Source organism: Chionomys nivalis, assembly GCF_950005125.1.
Source record: "Chionomys nivalis chromosome 23 unlocalized genomic scaffold, mChiNiv1.1 SUPER_23_unloc_1, whole genome shotgun sequence".
Lineage (NCBI taxonomy): Eukaryota > Metazoa > Chordata > Mammalia > Rodentia > Cricetidae > Chionomys > Chionomys nivalis.
The window spans coordinates 1819650-1832572 of NW_026646869.1; the positions used below are offsets into that span (position 1 = coordinate 1819650).

Sequence of the window (12923 nt, forward strand, 5' to 3'; positions counted from 1 at the left end):
CAGGTTGACTTCTTATTATTTTTTGTTTGTTTGTTTTTGTTTTGTTTTTCGAGACAGGGTTTCTCTGTGTAGCTTTGGAGCCTGTCCTGGAACTAGCTCTTGTAGACCAGGCTGGCCTTGAACTCACAGAGATTTGCCTCTGCTTCCCAAGTGCTGGGATTAAAGGCTTAAACGCGTGCGCCGCCACCACCTAGGTAGCAGGCTGATGAGTTCGGGACTATCCTGGTATACATAGCAAGTTCCAGGAGAGCCAAGACTACATAGAGAGACACTATCTCAAAACGAAAGAAAGAAAGAGGAGAAAGCTGAATTCCTTGAAAGCTTGACAGTGTAGGTATCATATACATTCTAAAACCACACAACTCAGTGTATAAAATGGACATACTCTACCACGGCAACCAGGAGGAGTCTGATTTTTCCCAAACTAGTTCTGTTATCCCCACGGCCTGAAACTTGAGAATAACGGTGCACACACAGATTTGGGTCCAAATTTATGTGGAAATGGAAAAGAGCCATGTACATTAGGAGGGGAAACTGAGGCAGGCCACAAAAGGACGGGTCCACAAGGAGGACGTCTGGCCCAGGGCTCCCTCGGGAGGCTCAGAGATGCCAAGAGTTCAGGAGGTCACACAGCACCAAATGCTGCAATGGGTATTGGCGGCCCTGGTTGGCATCAGGAAGTGGCTGGGAAGGCATTTGCACCGTGAGGGTCAGTCTCAGGGGGCAAGTTGCCACCGGGCAGCAGGTCACCTGAGTCATCACCGTTGAGGGAAAGCCATGGGGCTAAGAGAGAAGAACAGAGGTCAGAATCTGTAACCAAGGTCGCAGCTGCCCCACACACCATGAAGGCCCCTCTCTGGTCTCTGTCCCATCTCTCCCTCCTGCCTTTCTCTCTGGTCTTTGTCACCGTCCTCCCCTCCCTCCCGCGCACCTGGCAGCCCACTGCGCATCCTGTTCCACAGCAGCACGCCCCCTGCAGCAGCCACTAGGACCACCAAGAAACCAAGAATGATTCCAACCACAGGCACAGAAGATCTGACCGGTGAACCTGCACCCAGAAAGTGTTATGAAGACGGGGAAAGAAGCAGCTGATGGGTCCCACAGAGACACCCCCCTACCCCCACCCCCCCATCCCCGCCAGCATGTCTGAGGGTGGGGGTGTGCAGAGGAAGTCCCTGGGCCTCACGTTCCCACACTGGATATAAGAACCAGCCACAGGGCTGGAGAGATGGCTCAGTGGTTAAGAGCATTGCCTGCTCTTCCAAAGGTCCTGAGTTCAATTCCCGGCAACCACATGGTGGCTCACAACCATCTGTAATGAGGTCTGGTGCCCTCTTCTGGCCTAGAGACATACACACAGACAGAATATTGTATACATAATAAATAAATATTTAAAAAAAAAAAAAAGAACCAGCCACAGGCCTGGCAATGGTGGCGCACGCCTTTAATCCCAACACTCGGGAGGCAGAGGCAGGCGGATCTCTGTGAGTTCGAGACCAGCCTGGTCTACAGAGCTAGTTCCAGGACAGGCTCCAAAGCCACAGAGAAACCCTGTCTCAAAAAACTAAAAAAAAAAAAAAAAAAAAAAAAAAAAAAAAAAAAAAGAACCAGCCACAGTGGTGCTGGAGAGATGGCTCAGCTGTTATAGAGCGCTGACTCCTCTTTCAGAGGACCCAGGTTCAGTTCCCAGCACCCATATCCATATCCAATGCCAGGAGAGCTGACGAAAATCCAGGCCGACAAGATGGCTCAGTGAGCAGAAACATTTGCCTTCGCTGTAACGGAGTTTGATTCCCGGTAGAAGGAGAGAACTGACTCCCACAGGCTGCCCTCTGACCTCACAAGTGTGCCACGACACAGGAACTCCTCTACTGCGCCCTCCCACATGGAATGTAGGGAATTAATGTACACTCTGGGCCACCCGCCTAACCAGGAACAATAGCGGTGCTGAGAGAACACAGCCACACTGCTAGTGGGCTAGGGTAGAGCCCAGCTGAAGAAAGAGCAGAACTAAAGAGGTGAGGGCCAGCTGCAGCGAGACGGGCCACGGGGGTTAATGCAGAGTCAGGAGACAGGAGAAGCCAGACACGGAAGGCTGGAGGGACAGCCTCACCTAGGCCCACGGTGAGAGGCTTCAGCAGCCCCTCGTGTTCCACCTCACACTGGTAATGATGTTCATCTCCTCTTTTGACCTCCAGCAATGACCAGGCATGGAAGGAGCCGTCACCATTAGGACCGATGCTGATGTTCCCAGTGCCTACAGCCAGCCCACTCCTCAGGAATCGGAGCTTCAGCTCAGGTGGGTAGAAGGAGAAGGCAGCACAGGTCAGTATGGAGGAGCCCGAGTTGGAGTCGCTAGGATGGGCCTTCAGGCGCATGGAGGGTGGCTCTGTGGGGACACGGGATGAGCCAGCAGTCAGCTGGGCTGTGACCCCTCCCACCAGGATGCCCCCTTTCTTCCCCTCCCACCCTTGCTCTGGTGTGTATGTGGCTATGCAGGTGTGGAGGCCAGAGCTGCAGAGCAGCTGTCCTCCTCCTCTGCTCCGCCTTTCCCCTTTATTTCCACTCTCTGTGGAAGGGTGTTTTTTGGCATGTGTATCTATGTGCCACGTGCACACAGTGCCCACAGAGGCCAGAAACGGACATCAGATCCCCTAGAACTGGAGTTACAGATTGCTGCAAGCTACCATGTGGGTGCTGGGAATCAAATTCAGGTCTCATGAATAGCAAGTGCGGGGCTGGAGAGATGGCTCAGAGGTTAAGAGCACTGGCTGCTCTTCCAGAGGTCCTGAGTTCAATTCCTAGCAACCACATGAGATCTGGTGCCCTCTGCGGACATGCATGTATACATAAATAAATAAATAAATAAATCTTTAAAAGAAAAATGTTTGAGGCCAGCCTGGGTTACACAAGACCCTGAATCAACAGCAATAAACCCCCCTAGCAATAAACCTCCCTACACAAAGTGAAAGTTCATGGGGATCTGAGAACCCAGCAGGGCTTGCCGGGCAGAGGCATTCCCTCCATCTGGGGTGGGTCTGTTTGGGTCCCCAGCTGCAGGTACTCAGCAGAAAATAAGCTGACAGTTTCTTAGGAAGAGGAAGCCAGGCAGCTTCCCTGAAAGAGGGGCCTCACTGGCAGCTGGTGAGACCTGGGGCACCATCAGCTCTGCCACAGAAGACCGGACCTAGGTCAGCAGTTCTGTGTCCTGCCGGATTGCTATTGTTTTCTAGGGAAGATGACTTCCTGTGGGTGGTGCTGAGTGAGGGACACCCATGTTCCTCCTGTTTTCCAGGGTTGACTGAGAGTCAGCCCAGCCTTGGCTTCTGCTTAACAGGAAAAAGGAAGCCTTTTAACCACCAGAGACATGAAGCCGGGAGGCCTGTGAGCCTGGCGGCCAGGTGGCTGAGGCAGAGGGATCACAGGTTCAAGGTTTAAACCACGGAGTGAATTCAAAGCTAGCCTGGTGGCTAGGCGGTAGTGGTGCATGCCTTTAATCCCAGCATTTAGGAGGCAGAGGCAGGGGGATCTCTGTGAATTCCAGGCCAGCCTGGTCTACAGAGCAAATTCAAAGACAGTTAGGGCTACACAGAGAAACCTTGTCTCAAAAAAAAAAATTCTTTTTAAGTAAAATTTTAAGAGGTGTGTTGGGTGGCAGAGCTAGAATTGCACGGTGAGGACGGCTCTGTGGTGGAGCGCTGCCTGGTAAGTATGGAAGGAAGGGAACAGTAACACAGCCTTACACCTGGTGACAGAGGCTATTATGAGAAACCAAACCGCACATAGACAGAAAGTATCTACTATGGCGGCCATGTGAACAATGTGGCTACACTGTATTCCTGTCTTCTTGGTCATGGCTGGCTCAGAGATCCCCCTGCCCTGCCTCTGGAATGCATGGACCACCACACTAAGCCACCAGGGCATTTCCTGACTAAATGAGCCCAGGGGCTGGACAGAAGACTCAGCAGGCAAAAGTTGTGCCTGCTCATCCAGAGGACGTGGGTTCAATCCCCAGCACCACCTCATGGTAGGTAACTCATAGCCATCTCTAACTCCAAGTCCAGGAGATATGATGCCCCCTTCTTGCCTATGTAAGCACTCGTGGTGCACAGATATGCACAGAGGCAAAACACACACACACAAAATAAAAATAATTATTCCTTTTCTCTAAAATGAACACAGCCGTCTCTCTTGCGGGCACTTATCCAAAAGTTGAAATCTAGGTCCCATGGAAATACTGGCTCCTATCTGCATTGCAGCACCCCCAGAACAGCCAAAGAACATAGACACCCTAAACACCCAGCAGCAGATGAATGAGGACAGGGGACGCAGGTCCAGCCACAATTCCTCAAGCTGGGGAGATGGCTCAGCCGGTAAGAGTGCTTACTGCACAAGCACAAGGACCCAAGTTCCAATCCTTAGCACTTCGCAATTGCAACCCTGTCACTGGGGGTGGGGGGAGGCAGAGAAAAGAGAGCCCCTGGGGACTTGGCTGGTTGCCAGTGCAGCTCCAGGTTCAGTGAGAGAATCCATGTCAAATGAATAAGACGGAGCAAGATCGAGGAGGACACTACTGTCCTTCTGGACTCTGTGCATGTGGACAGGTGCACACACCCCACACATGTGCACACCCCACACACACGCGCACCCCCCCACACGCACGCACACCCCCACGCGCACCCCCCCCACACACACACACCCGCACACCCCACACACGCACACCCCACACACGCACACACACCACACACACATGCACACCCCACACACACGCACACCCCCCACACACGCGCACACCCCCCTACAGCACACCCCACACACGCACGCACACCACACACACATGCACATCCCACACACACGTGCACACCCCACACACACGTGCACACCCCCCACACACGTGCACACCCCCACACAGTGCACACCCCACACACGTGTGCACACCCCACACACGTGTGCACACCACACACACAGCACACATGTGCACATACCATACACACATACACAAAATAATAAATAAATGAATGTAAGTTCAAAGAATGTTTTATAATCCTAAAAGATGGCTGGGCAGTGTTGGCGCACGCCTTTGATCCCAGCACTCGGGAGGCAGAAGCAGGTGGAACTAACTCTGTGAGATCAAGACCAGCCTGGTTTAGAGAGTGAGTTCCAGACAGCCAGGGCTACACAAAGAAACCCTGTCTCAAGAAAACACAACAACAAACCCTAAAAGATGGTAGACAGGTAGGGCTCAGTGGCAGAGTTCTTGCCCCAAAGAGTCAACAAAGTGAGAGATAGAATAAAAACCAAAAGGGGTTTGAGGCTGGCTGCAGGGTTCAGAGTGCTTGCTGCTCTCCCAGAGGACCTGAGTTCGATTCCCAGCACCCACACTGGGCATGTCATGACTACGTCTAAGTCCAGCTGCGTGGATACAGCGCCTCTCCTGACCCTGATGAGCAGCTGCACTCATGCACACAGACACACAAATACCCGTATGAAAAATAAAATGTCTATGCTTTGTTTTTATTATGTACACATGTATGTGTGCACACGAGGGCAGATGGCCATGCAGGACAGTGATGTGAGGCTTGGCACTGGAGTTATGGGTGGCTATGTGCTGCCTGATGTGGGTTCTGGGACCTGAACTCAGGTCCTCCACAAGATCACTATGTGGTCTTAATTACTGAGTTATGTCCAGCCCTAAGAAAAAGGTGGAAAGTCCTCAGACCAAGATGGCTGTGCTCTTGGCTCCACGCCCATGCGCACACACACACCCAAATCCAGATGGGATGAAACCTCGGTGGAAAATGACAAAACTTCTCCACATTCAGTTTGTTAGAAAGAAAAGCAAGAGGGAGCCGACCTGTACATAGACTTAAAGCTATAAAACCCTGCCGGGCGGTGGTGGCGCACGCCTTTAATCCCAGCACTCGGGAGGCAGAGGCAGGCGGATCTCTGTGAGTTCGAGGCCAGCCTGGTCTACAAGAGCTATTTCCAGGACAGGCTCCAAAGCTACAGAGAAACCCTGTCTCGAAAAACCAAAAAAGCTGTAAAACCCTCCAGACACACAGAGAGACCTAGTCACCCTGGGCTGGGAATGACCTCCCAGACACAAACAAAAGCACAGCTCTCCAGAGAGAAAAGAGATGAATGAAAAGGTCCCACTGGCTGCTCTTCCAGAGGTCCCGAGTTCAAGTCTCGGCAACCACATGGCATCTCACAACCTGTAACGGGATCTGATGCCTTCCTCTGGCCTGCGGGCGTACAAACAGACACAAAGACAGCACTCATATGCATAAACAAATAAACCTTCAAAACAAGAAAATGTTCTGCTTTCTGAAGATATCTTTAAAATAACAAAAGAAAAACGGTGGAGGATGTGTGTTTGAAACAATTATCTGGTGATGGGTTGGGTCCATAATATATAAAGGAACTCTCAGAAGTTAACAAGAAGAAGAGGCAGGTGGATCTCTGTGAGTTCGAGACCAGCCTGGTCTACAAGAGCTAGTTCCAGGACAGGAACCAAAACCACAGAGAAACCCTGTCTCGAAAAACCAAAAAAAAAAAAAAAAAAAAAAAAAAAAGAAAATAAGTAAGAAGTTAACAAGAAGAAAAAGACATGGAAAATCCTAGCACTCGGGAGGCCAAGACCAAAAGGACAGAAAGTTTGGGGTTACCTGGTCTCTATCTAAACACAGCAGCAACAAAGAAGAGAAGAGAAAAGTAAAGTAGCTGGGCATGGTGGCACACCCTTCAGTCCCAGCACTCAGGAGGCAGAGGCTGGCGGATCACTGTGAGTTCAAGGCCAGCCTGGTCTACAAACAATTAGTTGGGTGAGGCAGCACACTTCTGACAACCAGCGCTTGGAAGAGGGCAGGAGGATCATGCTCACGTAGTGGCTAGGCTGAGCTACATGAGTCCTAGTCTTAAACAGTTCCTGCACTGAGCAGGAGGACCCGAGCGCGGGCAGGAGATGGCTCACCCTTCCACTCCAGGTACTGACGGCCCCTCTCCAGGTGGCCTAGCAGCCGCTCAGGACAGGAAGTGAGCAGGAATTCGCTCTCCATCTTGGCCACCTCAGGCTGCTTCAGCCACAGATTGCCGACGATCTCTGTCTCAGGCCACTCCCCAGTCCAGTTGCGGATGCTTGGGTCAAACGCCATGAACTCCTCACCATTGAGGGCGAACACAGCCGTGGGCAATGAGGAATTGTCGGAGGCCAGTTCACAACCCAGCAGGCCCTGCAGTGTGAAGTTACCTAGACGCCAAGACGTAGGTGAGCAGGCTGAGGGCAAGGGCAGCCTTCCTGTGGCCTCATCCCTCAGACTCAGGGCTCAGGCCCCAGCCTCCTCCCTCCGACCTAGAGGCTCAGACCCAGCCCTCACACTTATTCCACTTCAGACCTCACCCTCTCCTTCAGCCCTAGGGCTCCAGCCTCCTTCCTCAACCCAGCCTCCTTCCTCAGTCCCAGGCCACCCCACCTTGAGGCACATCAACATGGGTTTTCAGGGTTTTGATGGCATCCAGGAAGAGCTGTTCTTTGCTTTTCAGATCCACAGTCTCCTTCTCCCAATACCAGGACATTTGGCTTTCCCACATCCAGGCACCGCAGGCCTCAGCCTCCTGCCGCAGGCTGTTGTAGCTCAGATACTGCTGAGGTCCCAGCCAGCCTGTGGCCCAGAAGGAGGGAACCCCCTTGGATGGGTTGGACACAGCTGTGAGGTGGTACAGCAGTGGGGGCCGGGTCTCTGTGCAGAGGAAAGAGGGGGAGGTAGTAAGGCATGGGTTACACCCCACTGAGATGCACAGTGAAAAGCTCAACTCAGTCTGAGCGGCAGTGGTCTTACGGAGAGAGGGGAAAACAGACCCAGGAGGGAGAGAGACGGATGGACAGAAATAGAGACCCAGAAAAGGAGGAACAGATACCCCACTACTGTCCTGTGTATTTGACTCAAAAGCTGAGGAAAGATGTCTACGGTGAGATTTCCAGGAGGGCCACAGGAAAAGCTGTTTTATTCTCTCTCTCTTTCCTGGTTTATTGACACAGGGTTTCTCTGTGTAGTCCTGGCTGTCCTGGAACTCACGCTGTAGACCAGACTGGTCTCAAACTCACAGAGATCCGCCTGCCTCTGCCTCCAGAGTGCTAGGATTAAAGGCGTGCGTGCGCCACCACCTCCCGGTTTGGCTCATTGTCTCTTTTCCACTCTCTGGCTCTCCTCCCAACCTCTGCGCTTACTCCAGGTCCAGGTGGCCTCTTACCTGCACCCCAGGTCCAAGGCAGGAGGACCAACAAGAGGCTGAGGACCCAGGGCTGGGGCATCCCCATCCTGACTGGGCGACCTGAAGTAGGAGGGACACGTGACTCCTCTGGACCCAGCCTTGCTGATTCTTCACAAGGTCCCCGTAGACTCTGTATAGACCAGGACGCTGGGTGGTGGGATGAGGACCCAGTCCAAGATGACAGGCGTGCCCGCTCTTGTGTGAACTTTCACCTCCTCATTTGATCCACTTTAGTTAATTAATTACAGAACTAGATAGACCAAAATTTGTCTCAGACTTCTGCTATTTCCTTTTCTCCGCCCTCAGATCTAAAGCTCCAGGCCCTATCCTCTTCTCTCATATCCAGAGGTTCAGACCTCACCCCATACCATAGACCCAGGGGTCCAGTTGCATGAATTCCTCCCTCAGACCCAAAAATCTACGCCCAGCCTTCCTCCCTCAGGCTCAAATGCCCAAGTTCCTGCTCTCCTCCCTCAGACCCTAGCCCCTTCTCTATCCCTCAGGAGTCCAGGCCATAATCTTCTCTCAGACCTAGGGTCCACACCCCAGCCTCCTCCCTCAGACCCAGGGTTCCAGGCCCCAGCCTCCTCCCTCAGACCCAGGGTTCCAGGCTTCAGCCTCCTCCCTTAGACCCAGGTTCCAGGCCCCAGCCTCCTCCCTCAGATCCAGGGTTCAGGCCCCAACCTCCTCCCTCAGACCTAGAAGTCCAGGCACAAGCTCTCCTCTCTCAGACCCAGAGGTACAGGCCCCAGCCTCCTCCCTCAGACCCTGGAGTGCTGGCCCCTCAAACCTAGGAACCCAGGCCTCGGCCTCCTCCTCCGACCCTCAGCCTGGGCCTGTATGGCTCGCAGAAGCCTGCTTCCCTCTTTGCCTGCAGCTTGCGGAGCCTCTGCCTGGAACCCCTAGTTTTCTTACATCCTGTCTGTACACAGAACTGTGGAACTCTGAGGGCATCCAGCTCCACCCCCTAGCTGCTAGGCACGCCCCTGGGCCTCTGCCCAGCCTCTCTAGAACCTCCTTCTACTTTACTGGTATTTTGGTTGGAAGTCTTCTGGGGCAATAGCCAGTTCAGCCTGCCTCCCAGAGCAGCTTCCATGTTTAGGGTTTTCCTTGTGGACTCACAGGCTTGGAAAGGCCTGTACGTAGCCTGTTGCTTTAAGACTCCCCAGGATTTGTAGGCTGGGGGTGTGGCTCAGTCATGGAGTGGTTGCCTAATGCCCCAGGCTTGGCTACAGCCCTCTTCCAGCTGTGGTCTGCTCAGATTACTTTCCTGTGAACCTGTGAGGCAGCCCAGGCCCGCTTTCAGACTCTCTCTGTGCACAGAACCTTCTATCAGGCCCTGTCCCACCCTGCTGCCCACCTAAAATCTTGCCAGGACACAGAAATATGGACACTAGTCAGCATGCTGACAGGCAGACAGACAGTTAAGTAGAAGGGGGATTGGCGGTAGCCTGTGCTTGTAATCCCAGCACTCAGGAAGCGAAGGCAGGGAGGCCAGTAGTTCAAGGCCAACTTGGGCTAACCAAGTCCACAGACAGGTGCAGAGGGAGGCTGAGAGAGCCATGAGTGGTTGGCTGGTGGGTCAACTTCTTATCTCCCAGAACACCAGGCAGGAACGTGGGGCACATGCATATGTGCAGGCAGAAATAAAATAAATAGATCTAAGAAAGTTGTGTTAAGGGAGAGTAGAAAGTCAGCCAGGCTGCTGTCTCGACCTCCTCTCCAAATGGTTTGTATTCTGTGTGTTTGGGGAGGAGGGCAAGACGGGGACTCACACAGCCCAGGCTGACTATAAACTGCTGATCCTCCTTCCTCCGGCTCTTAAGTGCTGGGATTACATACAGGCCTCCAGTGGGCTAGGAGGATAACCAGTCAGCAAGTGTCTGCCTTGCAAGTGTGGGGACTGCAGCTGCAGTCTTTTCCTGATCCTGAGCGGTCATATAAAAAGCTGGCTGCCGGGCGGTGGTGGCTCACGCCTTTAATCCCAGCACTTGGGAGGCAGAGGCAGGCGAATCTCTGTGAGTTCGAGACCAGCCTGGTCTACAAGAGCTAGTTCCAGGACAGGCTCCAAAGCCACAGAGAAACCCTGTCTCGAAAAACCAAAAAAAAAAAAAAAAAAAGCTGGCTCTGTGGCTAGAGAGACGGGCTCGGCAATGAAGAACACCAGCTGCTGAGGGCGGTGGCGGCACACTTTTAACCCCAGGACTTGGGAGGCAGAGGCAGGAGAATTTCTGTGAGTTCAAGGCCAGCCTGGTTTACAGAGTGAGTTTCAGGACAGCCAAGGCTACACAGAGCAACCCTGTCTCAACTCCTCCCTCCAAAAGAGTTCCCAGCATCCACATGGATGCTCACAACTACCTGTATGCCAGCTACAGGAGAGCTGATGCCCTCTTCTGGCCTCTAAGGGCACTGTACTCACGTGCACAGACACAAAGGGAGTCATTAGAATACATGTAACTAAACAAACAAACAAAAAAAAAAAACAAAAAACAGGCATAGCGGCTCATGCCTTTATTCCCAGTATGCAGGAGACAGAGGTAGGCAGATCTCTGTGAGTTCCAGGCCAACCTGGCCTACATAGGAGGTTCCAAGCCATCCAGACTTAGGTGCTGAGACCTTGTTAAAAATAAAAAGTCTTAATCCCAGCACTTGGGAGGCAGAGGCAGGCGGATCTCTGTGAGTTCGAGACCAGCCTGGTCTACAAGAGCTAGTTCCAGGACAGGCTCCAAAACCACAGAGAAACCCTGTCTCAAAAAAAAAAAAAAAAAAAAGTCAACAGCAACAACAAAAACCACATAAGGACTGGGGCTTTGGTTCACTTAATGGAGTTCTTACCTAGCATGTAAAAGGCCCTGGGAAGCTGGGTGGTGGTGGTACACGCCTTTAATCCTAGCACAGGGGAAATAGAGACTGGAGGGGATCTCTGTGAGTTCAAGGCCAGCCTGGTCTACAGAACAAGTTCCAGGACAGCTATGGCTGTTGCATAGAGAAACCCTGTCTCGAAAAGCAAAAAAAAAAAAAAAGAAAAAAAGAAAAGAAAAAGGCAGAGGGGTGGGTTTTCCTGTGTCCAGCATGGTATAAACCAGGCCTGGTGAAGCCCGTGTCCCGCATGCTTGTGATCTGAGTCCTCTGAAAGCAGAGGCAAAAGGATCAGGAGTTCAAAGTCATCTTTTCAGCTACATAGTGAATTTGAAACGAGGCTGGCTACAAAGGACCCTGTGGAAGAAAGGGAGGGAAGGTGGGAGGAAGGGAGAAAGGAAGGAAGGAAGAAAACTGACAAGGAAACCGTCATGGGAAGGCAAAGCTGCCTCTCACCCAGAGTCTCCATTCTCCAGACAGCTGAGAGTCACAGCACAGTTAACAGCATTTGCTGTGCAGCCGCGGCGTTGGAGACAATGGCCTTCTGTGTAGAGAGAACAGAACACAGCAATCAAGTCCTGGCCTTTCTGTTTCCCCATAGGGAAACACAAAACTTCCAGAAAACCTTGCAAACAAACCCAGAACCTTTGTTCACAGTGAAAAGCTGTCTTTGCACCCTTGTGCAATCTTACAGTCATGACTTTTACCTCGTCAGCTGCAATCCTGCCCAGTGCCCTCCAGGAAACACTCTGTAATTTCACTCACTAAAAAAGAGAGGGGAGCCGGGCGGTGGTGGCGCACGCCTTTAATCCCAGCACTTGGGAGGCAGAGGCAGGCAGATCTCTGTGAGTTCGAGACCAGCCTGGTCTACAGAGCTAGTTCCAGGACAGGCTCCAAAACCACAGAGAAACCCTGTCTCGAAAAACCAAAAAAAAAAAAAAAAAAAAAAAGAGAGAGGGGAAAGGGATGGCTATTCAAAAACATACGTGTGTGTTAAATCACTAAGTGGAGCCGGGTAGTGATGGCACACACCTTTAATCCCAGCACTGGGGTGCAGAGGCAGGCGGATCTCTGAGCCAGCCTGGTCTACAGAGTGAGTTCCAGGACAGCTAGGGCTACATACTGTCTTGAAATCACACCTTCCTCAAAACAAACAAGCAAACAAAAAAGAAGAGAATGAGAGAGAAAGAGAGGGAGATGCCTGGGACGAGCCAGCCAGGGAGACAGCCACCAGCCAGACATGGAATAGGACACACAGAAGGAAAGAGAGGTAAAAAGCTCAGGGCAAAATGTAGGTGAAGAGAAACAGGTGAAGTTATAAGGGCTAGCAAGAACCAGGCCATGGTGGCACACACACGCCTTTGATCCCAGCACTTGGGAGGCAGAGGCAGGTGGATCTCTGTGAGTTCAAGGACAACCTGGTCTACAAGAGCTAGTTCTAGGACAGGCTCCAAAGCTACAGAGAAACCCTGACTTGAAAAACAAAACAAGGGGCTGGAGAGATGGCTCAGCGGTTAAGAGCACTGACTGCTCTTCCAAAGGTCCTGAGTTCAATTCCCAGCAACCACATGGTGGCTCACAACCATCTGTAATGAGGTCTGGTGCCCTCTTCTGGCCTGCAGGCATACACACAGACAGAATATTGTATACATAATAAATAAATATTTAAAAAAAAAAAGAAAAACAAAACAAAACCAAAAGAAAACCTGTTCTAGTTATTTAGGCTCTTCAGCCAGTGAGTCCCTGGTATCCTCCTGTTTCTCTGGCTCCAGGGCTGGCATTGTGTACCTTCA

The 12923-nt window shown here is 52.0% G+C and overlaps 2 protein-coding genes across 5 annotated transcripts in view; one reads left to right on the forward strand and one right to left on the reverse strand.

Moving 5' to 3' along the window:
* Positions 1 to 12923, forward strand: part of Fuz (fuzzy planar cell polarity protein) — a 265069-nt gene that overhangs the window by 200907 nt on the left and 51239 nt on the right. The gene's annotated exons all lie outside the window — the stretch shown is intronic.
* Fcgrt (Fc gamma receptor and transporter) lies at positions 393 to 9324 on the reverse strand. 4 transcript variants are annotated; one of them, XM_057760956.1, is made up of 7 exons: positions 9062 to 9220; positions 8251 to 8331; positions 7473 to 7739; positions 6974 to 7249; positions 2114 to 2389; positions 932 to 1048; positions 393 to 783 (listed from the first exon to the last, which is right to left on the reverse strand). In XM_057760956.1, exons 2-7 carry the CDS (start codon positions 8315 to 8317, stop codon positions 674 to 676), a joined length of 1113 nt encoding a protein of 370 aa, XP_057616939.1. In that variant the 5' UTR covers positions 8318 to 8331; positions 9062 to 9220; the 3' UTR covers positions 393 to 673. The 4 variants fall into 4 exon arrangements, with proteins under 4 accessions (XP_057616939.1, XP_057616941.1, XP_057616938.1 ...); XM_057760958.1 differs by lacking the exon at positions 9062 to 9220 and adding an exon at positions 9301 to 9324 and having other exon boundaries at positions 394 to 783; positions 8251 to 8521; XM_057760955.1 differs by having other exon boundaries at positions 394 to 783; positions 8251 to 8521.